The 21,048-nt window shown below is 39.9% G+C and overlaps 1 protein-coding gene across 1 annotated transcript in view; it reads left to right on the top strand.

Annotated features, from left to right (window-relative positions):
* The first annotated feature begins 7,836 nt into the window (after window positions 1-7,836).
* The window catches only part of LOC18423316 (LMBR1-like membrane protein), a 73,058-nt gene continuing 59,846 nt past the window's right edge, over window positions 7,837-21,048 (top strand). Inside the window, exons 1-2 of the mRNA XM_006827918.4 lie at window positions 7,837-8,216; window positions 17,176-17,252. Coding sequence (XP_006827981.2) covers window positions 8,049-8,216; window positions 17,176-17,252 — 245 coding nt within the window. The 5' untranslated portion in view covers window positions 7,837-8,048. The remainder of the gene's footprint in view (window positions 8,217-17,175; window positions 17,253-21,048) is intronic.

The following is a 21,048-nucleotide window of genomic DNA, read 5'->3' as shown; positions in this document are numbered from 1 at the left end:
ACAGGAGCAGAAGATTCATCACGAAGTCTCGAAGCCTTGGGACATAGTGGAGGAGGGCAAGCACGGTCCCACCAAGAATTGGAATTGGAGGTGGTCATGGGCTTGTCTTGCTTGATTAACCCCTCACTAGAATAAGACTTCTTCCCCTTACATGACAAACTCGCCTTGACCAGAAGGGTTGAAGAGGGTCGTCGAAGAGGAAAAATAGGACAGCGATCAATCGCCTCTCCTGAAGAAGTATAATGCTGAATATGGCGAAACTGGCGAAGTAACCTTTGAGGGAAATACCCCTCTGTGAAGTACTGCCCCCCCGAGAATAAAACATGAACACCCCATAGCAAGTAGAAACAGGGCCACACTCTCAAGACGCATGATCATCCAATCAAAGGACGACAACTCATCCAAAACCCATCGATAATGGTTGACGTCTCGAGGTCGAGTGGTATCATTGACATAAACCAGTCCTAGAGCAGCAGATATAACCGTCATTGATCGTGGAGAACAGATAATGGCCATGTGTTCATATGGCCAAATTTGCAGAAAAACAGAACCCACAATAACCCCAACAGGTCACAGGATAGGAACCCAAAACCTCATAACCATTCGGGGCAGGAAGTCCATGGCGACACTACTGGTGTCGCCTAGACTATGTGGGTGACACCACCAGTGTCGCCCAACTCAGAACCTCTCGGTTCAGTCCGAGCCTTTTCCAGTAATTTTTTATGTAAAAAATATGGGATCCAGAGACCAAAATCAAAACAAAAACTGAGTTGCAGGGGCAAAAATAAAATAAATTTGAGTTCACAAATATACCTGCAAAATCAGGATACTGCCCTCAATGAATAGGTCGCCTCAGGTGACCCGATCATGAAGCCCCCGGTAAATGCCCGCCAACACGATCGGAACAATGATGTATCCCGCTCTTGCCCAAAAGGCATGGGCTAAAGGAACAAGAGAACTGCGAACCATCTAACAACCGCTCAGAAAAAGAACGGATCCCAACAACCAAAAAAAGAAAATACGGATCTATTCGGTGGCTCGAGACCGCTCTCAACTTTGGACCAACAACTCCATATCGACCCACTGACTGTATGAAGAGTAGGCAGCCCCCAAAAGCCGCTCACCCATGATGGAATGATCGTCGGTGGCAGTAGAAGGTTGATACGCAATCTCGGTCAAGCTCAAGCCAGAAACCCTGACAATTTCCTCCAAAGTTGGCGTTGTCTCGCCCATAGGAAGGAAGAAGGTATTTGTTTGATAGTGGAACCTCTCAGTAGCCTCAAGGAGCGAAAAGTTCACATGGCAAGAGGCCATGTTCAAGATTCCTATCATCAAAATTGAAGCCAAAAAGGCCACGAGCTCGGGTCACTGCCGAATGGAAAGAAACCAATCCCTGAACCAGGGCTCAATGACAGGGAAGCCATTGACATGCTGAGGAATTCCACCCGATCAAAGGCCCTGCGAGATATGGGAGGGCAGGCCTTCAGGAAAGTGTCTAACCCTAGGAAACAAAGGAAGAACCTCCTCCTCTCTTCCATTATCAGCGTGCTCGGAAACCTTCCCTTTGCCCTTGGAAATCGCATCATCCTTCCTAGGAGCCATGAAAGCCTAAGGGTGAGTGCAAGAAAAACCAGTGAAATCAAAGGGAAGATGACGAAGAAGGAAGAAGATGAAGATGAGAAGAAGAAAGAAGAGATTGAAAGACAAGAGAAGAATGAGGAGGAGGGGGATTTTATGAAAAAAAGAAAATCCGACCCAAAACTCGTCCTGCAAGTTTCCACTTCGGCCAACAGAAGGTTTAAGCAACCCCAAAACCTTCCAAAACAAGAAATTTCAATTTTGGAGGTCGGTGGTCTGGGGGACACGCCGCCCAATTCCGTACCCAAGCTGGACGACACCACCAGTGTCGCCCAGGCAGCACTACCAGAGTTGCCCAAATTTTTTTTGAAAAAAGACCCCTCTCATCTCAACATTTCAAAATATTAAAAAAATAAAAAAAATAAAAAAAAAGATTCTATGGGTGACACGCCTAGTGTTGCCTAGCCTGTGAGGGTGACACCACTGGTGTCGTCCAAATCTTCCATGCCACATTTTTTTTCTGCTTAATCACATTTTCTAAAAAAAAAAAAAAAAAAAAATTCTATGGGCGACACGCCTAGTGTCACCCAGCCTGTGAGGGCGACACCACGCGGGTCGCCCAAATTCTTTTTTACAAAAACCCTTTTTTTTTCAATCCCCAGCAAAACATGTAAATTTTTTTTTTTTTTTTTGTTTTTGGGGCCGACACCAAGCGTGTTGCCCAGACACGGGCGACACCACCAGTGCTGCCCGAGTGGCACCACAAGTGTTGCCCAAAAACATTTTCTCAAAAATTCCTTGCTCAATTTTGGGGTCTTCCAGGGATCAAATTTGGTTTATCATGTGTTTTTATGATTGTTTTCAAACATTTTTATTAATTTTCAAAAATCTTCAAACACTCCTTAGTGGCATGAGCCTACACTATCGACCAATTTCAAAAATAAAATAAAAAAGAAAATGCTCCTTTGTGGCATGAGCTTAAACTGCCGACCAAAGTCAAATCTAGAAAATGTCAAACTCGTGCGATGTAAAAGAGACGAGACAGAAAAACGTCAAACTCGTGCGGCGTAAAAGAGCCGAGACAGGAAAAACGTCAAACTCATGCGACGTAAAAGAGCCAAGACAAGAAAAACATCAAACTCGTGCGATGTAAAAGAGCCGAGACAGTTCAAATATCAAACTCGTGCGTTGTAAAAGAGCCGAGACAGGTAACGTCTACCCCCGTATGACAAAAAAGGTCAGGTGTATCCAGTTCAACGTCAAACTCGTGCGACATAAAAGAGCCGAGGCAGGTAACATCTAGCCCCGTATGACGTAAAAGGTTGGGTGTATTCCATCTAGCCTCGTATGACGTAAAAGGTCAGGTGTATCTCATCTAGCTCCGTATGACATAAAAGGTCGGGGGTATTTCGTCTAGGCCCCGTATGACGTAAAAAGTCGGGTGTATCAAGTTCAACGTCAAACTTGTGCGACATAAAAGAGCCGAGACATGTAACGTCCAGCCCCGTATGGTGTAAAAGGTCAGGTGTATTCCCTCTAGCCCCGTATGACGTAAAAGGTCAGGTGTATTCAGTTCAACATCAAACTCGTGCGATGTAAAGAGCCGAGGCAGGTAACATCTAGCCTCGTACAACGTAAAAGGTCAGGTTTATTCGTTTAGCCCAATAAGACGCAAAAGGGTCGGGTGTATTTCGTCTATCCCTGTATGATATAAAAGGGTCGGGTGTATGGTCCATCGCTGCATGACGCTAAACTGCTTAGAGGGCTCTATGGTTGCAGGAGTTAAAACTGCTAACCAACCTTGTTTTTCAAAATATCTTTCTCTTTTCAAAATTTTCACTATGTGTCTTGTGTTTTCAAAAACTTTAATTTCTTTGTTAAAATCGTAACATGTCCTTGCTTCGGGTTCTATTTTAAATCTCTCCTGACTTTCAAAGTTTCTAACACGATTTTTAAAACAAAGGAGCTTGGACACCCATATATAATGATTACTGCATTGCCGCGATTACCGCGTTGCCGTATTGTCTCTCTCTTCGGAATCGACCAGACAAGTCTCTTCCTATAGAAAGCCTTTTCTTATAAACAACATTAGAAAACCCTAAGGAAATCAAAGAAGATGCCAGGGTTAAAAATTTCAAACTGTGAAACCTTGAAGTTAAGTGGCATTGCCAGAAAATCCAACTCGAGTTTCAAGCTTATGTAACTCATTGATATCTCACGGCGAAAACCCTAGGAGGAAAAATGCCCGAGGTGGGTGAGCTCGGTGTGCGCAATGACTTGGAGGGATTAGTTGGTGTGCCCTCTGACTGCGTAACCTCAGGAAGAAATTTAAAATGTCTACATTATCTTTGATATTCATCTGCCCCTCAAAGGATAGGGAACACCAAAGTGTCTACTTCTTTGCCATTCACCTGTCCCTCAAAGGACAGGGAGTGCCAAAGAGGGGCAACTGTAGACACCCGATTTTAAATCTGGCAAATTCTGTGATTTCCTGAAACCTTAGGACCGCATTATCCTAGTAAACTCAAATCTATAGCCAACATAGCCTACCTTGTGACCCAGAACCAATATGCCTACCCATAACCCTACAGGAACCCTATTTTGACCTAGAATCCTATAGACGCTCTGTTTTGCCAAATAAATCATTAAAAATAGTAAAACAAAACCCAAATTTTCTCTGAGAGCTTCACAAGAGGTTGAAGAAAACACCTGAAATGAAAACAAAATTCAATTTGGACCAATTTTGGTTTGAGTGACACTAGGAGTGTCACTTATCCTAGACTGGGCGACATGAGTGGTGTCGCTCAGACTTGGGCGACACTACTAGTGTCGCCCAGCCTTGTCAGACTTAAAATGGAATTTTCCTTCGTCTGCTGATTTTTTGCCCTATTTGAGAAGGGTTTACCATATTTATTTGGACGGCACTAGGCATGTCGCCCCGACGACACTACTAGTGTCGCCTAGATCCAGATCCCCAAAAATGGTATTTTCGGCTGCAGGATTTGTTGGTTATGAAAAGAGGCCCTTCCCAACAGATCCTTAACCTTTATAAACCCTTTTTGTGTCCATTCAAAGGGAGATCTCTGGAAGAGAAAAGAGTTAACTGGGAAAAACCCTAATTTGAAAACCCTAACCCGAAGCCTGAGAAACCTTTTCAGGGCACAACAACCCTAGTTCTAAACCATCCTTAGGGCACAACAACCCTAGTTTTAAACCATCCTTAGGGCACAACAAACCCTAGTTCTAAACCATCCTTAGGGCACAACAACCCTTTGAAATCAGAGATCTGCTAGTCAACATCTGAATCAAAGAGGCAAAGAGGACGCTGGTTCAAATACGGGTGACCACTCGAAGGCTTGGGAGTGTCAGGCCATCCGGCTCGATTTGGTATTGCTTCTTCCCCTTTATTTCTTCTTCTTGTTGTTGTTTTCATTTCATTTTGATTAATTTGCTTTAAAATTGTGTTTTTGATGTTTTGGATCATGCTGGCTCTGCCACATATCTGAGAGTTGATATGCTCATTTTCGGGAAGATCTGGCCTCATATCTGAATTCGATTTGTCCCACTTTTTCTACCACTTTATTTTATCAATTTAAGGTGTCAAGATCTGAGAGCCATTCGTCAAAAGATATGTCTGATTTTCATAGTAAACAACATTGACATTATCTTATATATATATATATATATATATATATATATATATATATGTGTGTGTGTGTGTGTGTGTGGGGGGGGGGGGGGGGGGGGAGGCGAGGATAATCTAAGTTCACAACCACTCAAATTACAAACGTTAATGAAATGTGTTGTGAAAGGTGGATTTACTAATTTTATGATTTATTTTTTTAAAAAAATTACTTTTTGTGATATGTTCATCATTAAATAAGGGTAATTCTGTAAATATCACTATATGTCTAAGAGGGGTAAACTTGAAATTTTTACTAAAAGACAATGGTACTCTACCAATAAAGTCATATGACACTAACTTCTAAAATGCCATTGTACTTTTATAAAAATTTCAAATTTACCATTGTTTATGGTTAAATTACATATTAAGGGTATATTTGACACATGGAGTTTTTGGGAGTGGAAGGGACTCTCCCATAAATTATGACAGACTGCCGAAAGAGAGGTTTTCTAAAAATGAACACAGTTTAGCACTAAAAAAAAGCTGCATGGAAGGTCGCCTTTCCACTTTACAGCTTCCACACAGTAATATCAAACATGGAAATTGGACATTTAACTCCCACTTCCAGAAACTTCTACTTATCAAACATACCCTAAAATAATGTTTTAAACAAAAAGTAATGATCTTTTTGATAAATACATCCATCATAACCCCTTTTAACATTAACCTTTGTATTTTGAGGGATTGTTAACTCCAGACAAACTATATATATATATATATATATATATATATATATAGGAAAAAGCTGGGATTAGCCCATTAGCTTATATAAACATATGAGCCCAACGACCCATATTGAATCTGGGCTGATTTGACGATCATGGATGTCTGGTAGTGTTTGAATTTTACTATATTTTCTATAAATCCAAATCATTTGAAATTTTAGGTGTGCATTCATAAAAAATAGGTGAATCTTTGAAAAATATCAAAAAAATATTTTACTTGAAATAAAGCTACTAAAATACCCCTAAAAGATTTGGGGGTATTTTGGTCATTTTATTTTCACGAATAATTTTTTATTATAGTTTTATTAGGTGCGCCTTGATGAAAAGAACACACACCTAAAATTTCAAGTGATTTGGATTTGTAGAAAAAAAATAAATGCAAGCACTACCGGACATCCGTGATCGTCAGATCCGCCCAAATTCAATCTGGGCTGTTGGGCTAATATGTTCATATGAGCTAGTGAGCTAATCCTAGCTTTTTCCATATATATATATATATAAGAAAGATTCTATATGCCCATGGGCGTACTGCTATAGTAAACGCCCACTGTCTAGATTCATTTTGGGCTGATCTGACGATCATAGAAGTCCGGTAGTATTTGTATTTTAGTTATTTTTCTAAAAGTCCAAATGACTTGAAATTTTAGACTTGTATTCTTAAAAAATAGGCAAATCTGCGAAAAATAAAAAAAAAATATTTTACATAAATAAATTGACCAAAATACCCCCAAAAAGTTTAGAGGTATTTTTGTCAATATTTTTTCACGAATTATTTTTTTTATATTTTTATTAGATGCAACTTGATGAGAAGAACACACGCCTAAATTTTCAAGTGATTCAGATTTGTATTAAAAAAAAATTAAAATTCAAACATGAAATAAAGTTGTGACCATCAGATCGACCTAGATTCAATCTGGGCCACTGACGTTTACCGTAGCAGTCCGCGAGTGAGCGTACAAAATCCACTCCCTATATATATTGACTGTTATTTTTCGTACAGGTGTCAAGACTTCTGCTCTACTACCATGTAAAGATTATAATAAAAGAAATAGAGAGAGAAAGAGATTAACGTGTAGGAGGAGAGAGCTAGACATGATAGAGAGTTTATGAATGAAGAAAATAGAGTTTATTTTTTTTATGGCTTAATCACAACTACTTTTTGCCCCATATTATTATTGAATTTTTATTTATTTAATATCGAAAGAAAGCCGAATTTAATTTTTCGAACTCCTTTTACACCAGAGAGAGATCCTGGTTCTTACCTCAATATCACCTGCTCAACATTGGAGAAGAAGCCTTCAATTTCATAGATTACACCCTTGGACTGCCTATGTAGTGTTCGGTGGCGCACAAGTAAGAGTGGGAAAAACGTGCCGAGTTCTTTTGTGTCTGGCAGCTCACCAAAATTCAAACGAAAAAATGCCTGTGCTTTGGTCTGGCGGCGCACCAAACTGCAAACGTAAAAATGCTTGCTTTGGACACCTACAGGTGAGGAGAAGTTATACCTGCAAAGGAAAGGCAAAATTTACGGGATGCCTATTATTTCGACACGTATGCGTAAAGCGAACTCACGCTTTCCTTATAGTAGATATATTTTTCTATTTTTTTTTTTTTTTGTATTTTATATCTTTTAGTAATTTCACATCAACAATACTCGACTCGAGTTAGCGGACTCAGGCGAATACTCGACCGGGGCATAGGTCCACTTAAAATTCTCTTTTTTGTTTTTTTACATTCACACGAGTTGAAATTGAGTTTGAGATGACGAAGGAAGGAGGTTTTTCAATTGCACGCCTTGTTCTACGACCTTTTTTCCTCTAAATTCTCGGTGAACGTGCGTACACCTCTAGAGAGGGAGGACAAAGACGGAGGGAGAAAAGCTCTCTCTCTCTGGCATTTTTTCTCTTAGACGCCCGACCCGCAAACCATTGGCTTCCCGATCCGTCTGACCAGGGTTTTCGCTGCAAATATATGCGCCAAAATTGAACTGCAACCTTTTTTGCGAGCTCTGTCAAGAGAGAGAGTTATTTCGGGCGTGAAAACGGTGAGGTTTTGTGAAGATGTGGGTTTTCTACCTCATCTCTCTACCTCTGACCCTTGGAATGGTATCTGTGACGCTCAAGTATTTTGCGAGCCCTGATGTTCCTCGCTATGTGCTCTTCACGGTCGGTTATGCGTGGTTTTGCTCTCTTTCGATCATCATCCTTGTGCCAGCCGATATTTGGACGGTATGATTCAATAATCTCTCAGTTTTCTTCTCTCTAGAAACTTTGGGAATTTTGGTTGGTGATTAGGGATCTCAATGCCTAGGTTCCCTTTCTTGTTTTTTTCGTTTCTGTTTAAGTTCTTTGATTTAGATTTTATGATGATTTTGTCTTCGGAATGTGGGTTGGTATCCAATTAAGACATCCACGAGGTGTGGTATGGTTTCTGGTAGTTTTAGGTTTTAGAATTTATGAACTGATTTCCCGCATGGACGTGATTTGCATTTTTGAAGTATTTCATATAAGTGCTTTGAAAATTGACCTATTTTGGCCTCTCTCATTTTTTTTTTGCCGATAACTGATTGGCATTTTTTGGGTCGCTCTTTGTTTCTTATGTTTGATCTTGGGATCATTTTCTGTAACTGATGTTACACTTTGCATGATTGGTTTTGCATTTTTCTCGTTTCATCTTGTCACATTTTGATTGGGTTGGTCTTGGAGTCTTAAGTTTGATTTTGATATGATGATGTCCATCTTGTATTTTGATTTTGATATGATGATGTCCATCTTGTATTTTTTTTTTTTGGTCTTGATACTCTGTTAGGAATCATTATGTGCAGGCTGCTTTGTTTTAATTTATTTTTGTAATTACCGTTATAGTTTCTTGTTGTTTAAGTTTAATTGGAACTGTACTACTATATGCTGCAGAGTTTAAATTAATAAAAAAAAAGTATTGATCTAGTGGTTATTACAGTGAATAACATTTTTTGCCCATAGTTGTGCACGTCATTTACGCCCCATGATCTAAGTTTTTTTGTTTTTTTTTCTTTTCTTTTCTTATGAAACACATAAACATACATAAAAATATACAGATGGAAGGCAAGTATAATTGCAATGGGAGTGGCAAACAGTTCTATAGCCAATTTCCTCGAGTGTTGAAGGTGGCTGGTCATTTCAGATTGTTGGGTTTGAGTATTTTTCCTGAGATTATGGTTAATTTCAGTTTAATCTCTCCCTTCGAAAGAGACTTTTATGACAAGGAGTTGAAGGAGCTGGTTCTCAATTTGAATGGATTATAACTCAATTTTGACAAATCTGTCAAAGTTAAATAGGGCCTAGGAAGTTATGGGAGTGTCGGCCGCCATAGCAATGGTGATAGTCTTTTTTTTCTTTTTCTTTTGGGGAGGAGCAGTAACAGAAATTTTATTAAATTAAGACAAACTTGTACAAAAAGATGGAGACCAGGGAGATGGAAAGATGTCAGCCTAAGGGCATGAAGACATGCTAACGATATTCCTAGATGTTATGATTGGCCTTAGGGATGAGGGCTTGACATCAGATGCGACATGTATGATTGAAGTTTGATTATTAATAACTGAAAAGCCTCTCACTGTTGAAGGGGGCAGGGGGGCGCTTACTGACTATCCTAAAATAGATTATAAGAGGAGAATCAATGCCTGGAGAAGCGATAATGTAATTTCCAAAGTGTGCTCGATGCATGCATAATTGTCGCATGATGTGTTCTCCGAGAGGTAAACATGTTCACAAATAAACTGGTAAATATGGGTATTCGAGGAAAATGGCGATATTTGGCGAGTTTTTTTCATTTTGTGTGATTTTTCATGTTGATCCTATTTTTGTTTTGTTTAATGGCTTTTAGCTTTTTTGATCAATTCTGAATTATTATTTATCGAGATAATATATAAAGGAAAAAGTTTATATAAGGGTGAGGCCCTAAACAATCGAATTAAGGCGCACCTCAAGTCTTGGAAATACTGCATCATGTAATGTATTATCTGACTGCCAATTTTCAAGATTTGCAAGTGTTCATTGATCTGCTCTATCTACACTATTTTTGAACTTCAATTTTTATAACTAGAGACAAAAATAAGTTTTCAGGCCATCATAAAGATTTCTGATGCTAAAACAACATATTTCAGCACTATTTGAAGGTGAGCTCTACTTTGTTTAGGGCCTCGGCCTTAGACAAACCACACCCATATATAAATCATGGGAGGAATAAAAGATCCATATTAATGCCGCACAAAAAAACTGTCAAAGCAAAAGGTTAAAAAGAAGCCAAGTGGTGGTACTGTTCAGAAGTGTTAATTGGAATTATTAATGAAGAGGAGCCATTAAATTGTGATCCTTTTAGACACTCAATCGTATCCCACTTTAGTAATGTCAGTCTTTAGAGGAAGAATTTAGAGGAAGAGAAAATGCTAGCTTCACTCCTTTTTGTGACTGATTTAAAATTTTATTGGTGTTAAGAATGTAAGGAGGGTAAGAGAGAACCTCATTGGGGACAAAAGCACAATGTGAGCAAAATTCATGTGAATGGATACTTTCAAATGTTTTGTTTAAGGATCATAATCTCTTTGATTGACATCATATTGAAGAAAGGTATTATTAGCAGCTTTAAAAGACATTTGATTTGCTGATGAGAGGGTAGAAATGCAAAGCAAACACAACAAAAGTACAACTACAGCCAAATCAGGTTTTTTGCATATCATGCATTTGATAAGTGTAACACCAGATAAAACGTAAGCAATCTTTTTTTTTTTTTTGATAAACAAGAGTAAGAACAATCTCAACCTGTAATTAAGGTGGAGCATGATTTTTATATGAAACTTATATTCAATTCATTAACTGCAGGGCAATGAAGTCAACATGAACTTGATTGATATAGTTGCAGATGCATGCTGAGTAGCATTCATATGATGATTGAATAGTTGGGGATAAGGCTCTGATAATGATGATGATGATGTGAAATTGAGTTAACAGCTTTAAAAAAAAAAAGATGATGATGTGAAATTTTCTTGTACCAGATGACCCCATATGTGAATAGTGTTCTCACATGAGAGTTAAATAGTCAAAATTTTGAGTACTAATCTGCAGATTTTATAAGAACTTGAAAATTCTCACTCTAATCATTCCATACGTTGCCACTGTGGGTTATCTGAAAGCCATATTCCAATGGATTAGATACCAAAGCAAAACTTGATTTGTTTGGATAGTATTGATTCTCCTTGAGGAATAGGAGTTTAATCCATCATTTACAGATTTACATAAGCATTAAATGATCAAAATACCTATACAAAAAGAAGGATGATTACTAAATTATCCCTGCAAATCAAACTTCAAAGACTTGGACATATCCAAGTTTCATGTTGAGTTGATTTAGGAGTTGCAATTGGACTTGGCAGCTGTTTCTTAGATGCCTAGAACATCTTAAAATAGGAAATTATAAGAATTGGGAAAGTAATCAAAATGGATAAGAAGAGACATTAAGAAAATTGTTAAATGCATCCTCCACAATGATCACAAGAAAAACACACCCTCCAAACTCTTGAACGGGGATTAAAGGCTGTCAATTACTGGCTAAATAAGAAAACCTTGGTGAGGAAAGAGAGAGCTGAAAAGCCTTGTCACAGAGATCAACTATGATTGCATCAATGTTACGGCACCCATCGAGGAAACTAGAACTTCAGCTTGGTGCAAAAGTGGGATTTGCTCGCCTTGAAGATGGTCGTCTGGAATATTAGGGGGTTGGGTGACCCCTCAAAAGAGTTGACGAGTTTTGAGTGTGTCAGCACCCACAACCCTGATGTTTTGGTGGTCGATGAAACAAAGTTATGCAAGAACAAACTCTGGTGTAGATCAGGCTTGTGGGAAGTTGAGGTCTAGTAGAATGGGCTGGTTTGGCTGGAAGGGGTGCCTTGAGTGGGATATGGGTGATTTATGATCCATGAAGCCTCTCAAGCAAAGCCTGTAATACTGCAATACTGCATCCTTCTCCATCTCTGACACCTTCATAGTGTTCTCTAGCAGTTTTAAGTGGGTTTTTGCAGCATTTTACAGGCCTAACAGGCTTTTCCTTCAAGTAGTGCAAGCTTTCAAGTAGTGCAGGCTTTTCCTCCTTTTAAATGGTCACAACTTAGTAGAAAAATCCCACTTAATGCTGCATGATTATTTGGTCGAGCCCTACCTCAAACCTGATCCTTATCAAATCTGACAACATCTCCAAAATGGAAATCAAAATTTACCCTTGTACATCCTGGGTGATGCTGAATTTATTTAAATTTTTTGAAAATAAAAAACGTAAAAGAAACTGCAATGCCACGGAACAATGCTAGCCATGTTCTGGCATGTTTATGTGACAAAATCCCCAATCCTGGACTACAGAGAGCCAATGGTTACCAGTTACTTTCATCTCACATTTAAGCATGCTAGTACTCTATCTACATATATATATATATATCTATATATATCTATAGAAAAAAGCTGGGATTAGCCCACTAGCTCATATGAACATATGAGCCCAACGGCCCAGATTGAATCTGGGCCAATTTGACGATCACGAATGTCCGGTAGTGTTTGAATTTTAATTTTTTTCTACATATCAAAATCACTTGAAATTTTAGAAGTGTGTTCATAAAAAATAGTTTAATTTTCGAAACATATCAAAAAAATATTTTACATGAAATAAATTGACCAAAATACCCCCGAAAAGTTTAGGGGGTATTTTGGTCATTTTTTTGCTAATAATGTTTTTTATATTTTTAGTAGGTGTGCCTTGATGAGTAGAACACACACCTAAAATTTCGAGTGATTTGGATTTGTAGAAAAAAAATTAAAATTCAAACACGAAATGAAGTCGTGACCGTTAGATTGGCCCAGATTCAATTTGGGCCGTTGGGCTCATATGTTCATATGAGCTAGTGGGCTAATCCCAGCTTTTTTCATATATATATATATATATCTATGTATGTATATATATGTACACACACGCACACACACATAGGGGAAAAGACCTTTTCAGCCCACAGGCTGATAGCTACAGTGTTAGGCCAATGGCCTAGATTGAATCTGGGCCAATTTGATTGTCACGACTTTATTTCGTGTTTGAATTTTTTTTTTTTCTACAAATCCAAATCACTTGTAATTTAGAGCGTCTATTTTTCAAAAATTGAGGAATCTAATAAAAATATAGAAAAATAATTTATAAAATATAAATTGACCAAAATACCTTTGGAACATTTTACGAGGGGGGTATTTTGGTCAATTTATATTTTATGAATTATTATTTTTTTATATTTTTATTAGGTGTGCCTTGATGAGATGAATGAATGCCTAAAATTTCTAGTGATTTGGACTAGTGGAAAAAAAATGAAAATTCAAATACGAAATGAGATTGTAACCGTCAGATCTACCTAGATTGAATCTGGGCCATTGGCTGACACTGTAGCAGTCAGCCTGTGGGCTGACAGAATCCATGCCCATATATATTTATGTATTTGTGTTCGAAAATTCGCCGTCTGACCGCCTAGGCGGAAATTTAAAGACAACTAGGCACTTGCTAGGCAGCGTCATTATGCGTCTTGCGTTTGGGCGGCTGCCTAGGCGTGATAGGTGCCGCTTCGTGGTAGGTTGAGAAAATGCGAAAATGGGTATTGTTGAAGCTTAAAAAAGTCATTTTCCCCCCCCTAAAAAGGGGCGAAAAGGGGTATTCTAAACCCCTTTTATGGTGAGAAAAATTCCTCAAAAACTATTCTTTTGAGATTTATCAAAAGATTGATAACTTTTTGATTTGTTTGATTTCTTTCCAAAACAAAGGCAATAGTTTGTGGGTGGATTTGGAGCTTCTAGTAGTTGATTTTGAGGACTTTTGGTGTCCCAATAGACGAGGTTTGCACCAACATCGATTTGATTTTGCTATTTTTAAAGTATTATTATATTTGAAAGAGGGTTTTAATTTGATTTTGCTACAATATATTATATTGTGAATCACGTTTTTTCTTTGACGTTTTTTTTTTTCATTTACGATATAGTTAAAAGATTGATTTTTTTGTGATTAATTGAATTTTTTCTTACTTGGACGATGAAATTGAGCATGTATCATATTCTTTTGAGACTTGTATCCGTAAATCTGTTATGTAATTGTACTATTATGTTTTTTGTCTATTTCACGAGGAGTTTGAGGCTTTAAAATTGCCCTAAAAACTCCCTAAAGCTTAAAACCATGACCTAAGAACTCTTTTTTTTTTTTTTTTTTGTTTTGGAGGTGTGAGTTGGGGGAGGGGGGGGCTTCAATTTTGGTGAGGGCACCTTGTCTTTGGGCGGGCGCCTGGGCAGCTAGGCACCCAAACATCTAGGCGGCCGAATTCGCATTTTTGACCACACACACACACACACACACACACACACATATATATATATATATATATATATATATATATATATATATATATATATATATATATCTATATATATACAAACAAAAAAGAAAACCAACAAGATGAATTCAGTTTTTGGCAGTCAGAAAACTCTGAAAAAGTAATGAACTCAAGAACGACAAATGAGTTTATAAGACTTCACAATTCTTTATGAGATTTGGGCAAATTCTTTGAAAAAGTTCTTTTCTGTTGTCATGTCCAATGAGACTTGGGACATAATTGTCTGTCTTTTGGGCTGAGTCATTTGGAACAAGTCATGAGTCCTAGCAAGGTGATTGCACTGAAAGTGAAATGCACTGAAAGTGAAATGCACTAGGCACAACATACAGTAGTTACTCTCAGTATAGAACAGCTTACCAACTATATGCTGGCGCAAAATATGGTATGTCATCTTTAGTTTGTAATTATTTACTTGATATTAGTCTTAATATGAATATTTATCATATGAATCAAAATTTTTTGCTCAACAAATTACATAGTTAATATACTTAAACAATACGGTTTTGGTGCCAATATCTGTTAAACCTATATAAAATTAAAAATTATTGCATTACTTCTGGGAGGCATACCCTTGGGACAACTATACCATGTGATGTTGGTTGATAAACCAAATTCTGATTAAGCCAAAAAAGAATGTAAAAGCTAACAATCATGCTTCTGGCCTGGTAGAACACGTTCCCTCTGTAGGCAGAACTTTTTTTTGAGAACTGTTAACATTGTATTGCTATGGTAGTTTACAAAGGGTAAGACTGTAAGCGCACCCTCCCTGAGTGGCTCACAGTACAAAGTACATTAGTCTTCCATTATCAGTATAGGCTTATAAGATTCTGTAGGCAGAACTTTAGCAGCTTAGAAGCCTAGTGGGGAAGATCCTCCACACATCAAGGCTAGACTCAAACACTAGACGGTGGTAGATAAGAAATTAGATTGGAGAACATGGATCATGTGGTGTGAAAGCATGGTGACCACCCTGAAGCCAGAGAAACAGGTTGTTGTAGGACTATTAACTTGGAAAGAATGACATGAACTACATTTTAAAATAATAGATTTTGATCTCAAGTGAATTCGATGAAATGATTTTCAGAAACTTGAAGTCAAGCAGTTTCTTACGTCAGTTCCAAATGATTTGATTCATTTGCAGTACAATTTGAGTAGTCAAAGTCAAACTGCTGTGGCTGATACAGCATGTTATTGTCACAAGAGCAGAAAGTTGGTGAAGGCCTGATAATTGGCATTTAGGCCAGAGATTGGACCTTTGAAGCACATATATTCTCAATTTAATAGTTGCAGGATGTTTTTGGGTAGGAATGAACTCTCCATATGCTTGGATGTTTTATGATCCATTATTTTTGTCGCTTCTAAGTTTGTCAGTAGTAAAACTTGCAGTTTTATGAGGAATTTTCTGTGGACCACATTACCTTATCATTGGTGTACCAAGGTGCACCTCAAGCCACCTACTCGCCGTGGCCTGACGCGAGTTACTCAGGTGAGTCCAAGTGGACTTGCCCGAGTAGTGACCTACATTTAAAAAAAAAAGAAAAAATCTCTTTTAAGAATTTAACTGGGAAAATCCTCAAAAATTCAGAAAAAAAAGAAAGGTCCTAAGCTGGTCACGTGCCCAGAAGAGGCATGTGGCTAAGAGGAGTGAGGGGCTGCTGCCTCCTTTCTCTCTCTCTCTCTCTCTCCACCCTACAGCCACCTCTCTCCTTGCCCTGCAGTCTCTCTCTCCCTCTTCAATCTCTCTCTAGTCTCTCTCCCCCATCCCAGTCATCTCTCTTCTCCCCCCAATCTCCTTGATCTCTCTCTCTCCACCCTACAACCACTTCTCTCTTCTTGCCCTGCAGCATCTCTCTTTCCTTCTTCAATCTCTCGCTGGCCTTACTCCCTCCTCCCCAGTCATCTCTCTTCTCTCTCTACTCCGCCATTCTCCCTGACCTCTTTCCAATCCCCCTGGTGCATCTGTTCTTGTCTTCCATCAATAACAAAAGAAAGAAGAAAGCCCAATTTTTCAGAAAAATAAGAAGCTAAAAACCCATGAGAAAAAGGATCAAAGAGAAATAAAGTGCGCAGCTGTTGAAGAAAATGAGAAGCTCCATGGTGCTTTCCTCCCAAGCAACCAATCCATCTCTGTTTCTCTCTCTCCCCGTAGGTGGATTTCTACTCCCTTTCTTCCACTCTCTTCAATGCTACCCTGTGGGTAGAGAGAGAGAGAGAGAGAGAGAGAGAGAGAGAGAGAGAGAGAGAGAGGACCTGATTGAAAGAGGGAGAGAGAGAGGTGGCCAAGAGATAGGAAGTGATGAAAGGGGGTTGGTGCCTGCTATTTTAGATAGTAATGAAGACAGGACATTGGACTCACCTAATACTCACCTTGCCCAAAGGCCAAGGCCGAGTAACTTCGGCCGAGTCAACTCATCCTAGTTCAACACTGCGTTTTATGATCTTCCTTTTATGTTTTAATGTAGTACTTTGATGGATTCTTGTTCTTGTAGATGCTATCAATTACACTTGCCTTTAATATTAGAATTCTACTTTGTGTCCTTAATGAGAGTGAGGACAGGATTGCAGTATCTGTAAATGCTGAGGGATTAGTAAGCTCTTTCAATGAGAAGTATGAGACAGTTATGAATGGTTATGATCATAAACCTACTATTGGCTGTGATATTGGAAAACATAAATTTGAACTCATATGATAAGTGTTTCCCTTTTCTGATATGTATGTCTGATGGTTTCTTTGATTAATTTCACAGACAATAATTGGCCATGACAAAGGTGGGATTGCCTTCTTTTGGAGCTGGTCTTATTGGAGCACATTTGCACTTACTTGGTATGTGAATCTCAAAAGTTCTTTTTTGTTGTACTCTTATAGGCTGGTTTAGGGCCTTTGGAGATCACTTTCATGTATATGTGCCAGTGGCTTTTGCTGCTAGCTGCTAAGTGCTTTATGTGAAGGATAGAAACATTTGTTTTCTGTTTTCATTGCTCCCGTAAAAAGGGATGGTGCGCTGGCATAAAAAATATCTTTGAAACAGCTTCCAAAGGGCTGCACTTGTTGAGAGTTGATTTCAAGTGTAGAAGCACGTGAATTGGTGTCTTGTAAGTGGCGTGCTTGTCACATTTCCGTGTTATGTAAGTTCATCCTGCATCCCCCAGCTCTGTTTATCTCCCTGTCTCCCCCTACCCCTTATCTCTTAACCACTTCCTACCTTACCTCCAGACCTTTACCCTTCCCACCACATTCCTCTCACACTTCCAGCGCCTGTCATGGAGTTGCCCGAGGAACCTAGCACGCCTATCTCTGCCCTCTCGGAGAATGACAACACTGAGGGGGTTGACGGGGATGGGAACAACAGAGGCTTGGACATAATGAAGGAAATATATTGGATCATGGGGTTCCAACATGAAGGCCCTGAAGGACTGGCGCACTGATTCCTACTTGCAGACGCTCAGAGCCGACTGAAGGTCAGTTTTAAAGGACAAAGGCAGCTACTCAATTTGTTCTCCTCAATCTCGTACGAAGGAAGTCCATTAAAAGGCCTTCTATCCCCAACCTCCTCTCCTTCACTGAGGAGGTTTGCCAGATTAGCCTCTTCCTCAACTCCCACCCCCAAACCATGAAGATCCTTACATGGAACGTAAGAGGTTTGGGACAATTGTCCAAAAGGGAGGCAGTCAAGGACTTGACCTCAAAAAATCTCCCTGCAATTCTTTCCCTCACAGAAACCAAACTGACCGAGCCCACTCTTCATCTTATTCGCCAAGTCTGGGTAGAAGGCCTGGCCAGTGGGTCGCTCTATCTGCGGACGGGGCTTCAGGTGGTATATGGGTGATCTGGAACTCATCAGATCACCTCCTCCTCTCCTTCCCTATAGGGGAGTTCTCCGTCACCATTCTACTTTCTCGCATTTTAGATGACTTCTTGTAGAAATTCTCGGCCATATACGACCCTAGCTCAGCTTCTTTCCGTCCTCGTTTCTGGGCAGAATTGGACTGTGTCGCCACCCTACCTCACCCTGTTTGGTGTTTGGGTGGAGATTTCAACATCACGAGATGGTCTCATGAGAGAAAGTCCAACCCAACCATCTCCGAGGGAATGATGGACTTCTCGGATTTCATCTTTCGAAATGAACTCCTAGACATTCCACTCCAAGGAAGCTTCTTTGCTTGGTCCAATCACTCCCCCCTACCCACTCTCTCTAAACTAGATGGGTTCATCCTATCTCTGAATTGGGAGGAAACCTATCCGGGCTCTCATGCCATGGCCCTGCCTAAACCCACCTCTGACCATTGCCCTATCGTTCTAGACACTCAAGCGATCAGAAGAGGATCAAAGCCTTTTAGATTTGAATTAGCTTGGCTTGAAGAGGAGTCTTTACCCACTAAGATTCCTATCTGGTGGAACTCCTTCTCTGGTCAGGTCTCGGGAGGAGCAGGTTATAGGCTCCAAACCATAATTCAACTTCTTAAAGCCTCCTTAAAGACCTGGAGTAAGTCCATCCTTGAGAATTACTCCCATCTCAAGTCCTTTCTTCTCAACTGCATCCAAGAGCTCGACAGTATTGAGGAGTCTAGACCTCTGATAGACAGTGAATCGAGCCTGAGAACCCAAACAAAGTTGGAATACTTCTCCACCCTAAAAAAAGATGAACTTTATTGATTCCAGAGGTCTAGAGTTAATTGGCTAAAAGCGGGGGATCAAAATACAGGTTTCTTCCACCGGATAGCAAATTGTCGCAGGAGAGACAATACTATTTCAACTATCAAGTCGAATAACCGCTATTTAGTACAACCTAGGGAAATCGAATCAGCCATTCTGGACTTCTTTCAGGCCCTCTACACTGCCCCTTTGGGTCCCAGACCTAAATGATTGACCTTGATTTCTTAGCGCTTACGAAAGACCAGGCCCTTTGGCTCGAGCAACCTTTTTCAGAGGAGGAAATCCTAAAAGCTTTAGATGACTTAGCCAAAGACGAAGCCCCCGGTCTAGATGGGTTCCCAATAACGCCTTTCAAAATCTTCTGGGAAACTTTCCATCCAGATTTCATGAGTTTCTTGGAGGAATTTTTCTATCAGGGAATTCTTCACAAAGCCATCAATGCTACTTTCATTGCCTTAGTCCCCAAGGTAGAAGGGGCTGAGGAGCTAAAGGACTTCTGCCCAATCAGTCTGCTCAACTCCTCTTACAAAATCCTGGGTAAGGTTCTAGCTTCTAAAATGCAGCAAGTCCTTCCTTCTATCATCTCTCCGTCTCAGACTGCCTTCATCAAAGATAGGCAAATCCGAGACGGAGCTTTAGTAGCGCATGAGTGCATTCACTCTAGGCATTTGTCCAAGAAGCATGGTCTAATCTTTAAGATTGACTGGGAGAAAGCGTATGACCATGTTGATGGGTCCATTCTGGATGAGTCAATGGCAAGAATGGGGTTCCAAGACCGCTGGCGAAAATGGATGAGAGGTTGCTATTCTCATCCTCATTTCTTGATTCTCATCAAAGAAACCCCAAGAGGCTTCTTCCCTTCATCGATGGGGCTCTGCCAAGGGGAGCCTCTTTCCCCTTTTCTTTTCGCTATTACAGCATAAATCTTCAGCCGATCTATCTCCTTTTTGTACCAGACAGGCCTCCTCATGGGCTTCAAAACCTATCACCGAGGTCCAACATTGTCTCATCTGCAATATGCAGATGACACTTTGGTGTTCCTAGACGCATCTTCACAAGAAATTGATAATTTGAGGCTTTACCGCAAGTGTTTCCAAGTGGTTATTCAAAGTCAACATGGAAAAATAAGAAATGATGGGGGTGGCACTCGCCAACGCTGAAATCAGAGAGCTTATCCCAAATTGGGAATGCATAGTTGAGGACCTACCCACAACATACCTTGGTCTGCCTTTGGGATTGGGAAAACCCAAAAAGAGACATTGGTCTCACGTATTAGACAAGGTTGACAAGCGTTTGACAGGATGGAAAGGGAGAGACCTTTCTCAGGCAGGCCGTACCACTTTGATCGAAGCAACTTTGGCTAATGCTCTTGTTTACCTCATGTCTCTCTTCCATATGCCAACCTCAGTGGCCAACCGCCTAGAACAACTCATGAGGAATTTTCTCTGGTCGAGACAGGCAGAGAGAACAAAATACCATTTAATATCTTGGGATAAAGTCTGCTTACCCAAACATAAGGGAGGACTAGGGATCAGGAACCTAAGAAAACATAACCTGGTCTTGTTAGGGAAATGGTGACTGATTCCCTCTGGGCTCAGGTCTTACGTAGCAAATATAGGATCTCTGAAGGAACTTGCGTGCCTGAGAGGAGACCTCTGAGCAGGGCTTTAGGAGCGTGGAAGTTGTTCACCTCCTCCCTCTCACTGTTCAAAAAATTCATCAGGTTTATCCAAGAGAAGGAACAAGAGTGCGGCGCTGGTCAGATCTTTGGCTAGGACACACGCCTCTAAGGGACCTTTTTCCATCCCTTTACTCCATCGCTGCAAATAAAGACTCCACCATTGCTGAGGAAATGGTGCTGGCAGGAGGCCGAAGAGTGTGGAACCCCTCGTTCAGAAGATACCTTTCTGAAGAGGAAAGCAATCACTTCCTCTCACTCTCGGTCATCTCACCACAAGGGAGAGAC

The sequence above is a fragment of the Amborella trichopoda genome, chromosome 4 (genome assembly GCF_054954075.1).
Source record: "Amborella trichopoda isolate Santa Cruz 75 chromosome 4, AtrichopodaSantaCruz75HAP2 v2.0, whole genome shotgun sequence".
NCBI lineage: Eukaryota > Viridiplantae > Streptophyta > Magnoliopsida > Amborellales > Amborellaceae > Amborella > Amborella trichopoda.
The sequence above is the reverse complement of the archived record's forward strand: the minus strand, read 5'-3'. Positions and strand labels throughout refer to the sequence as shown.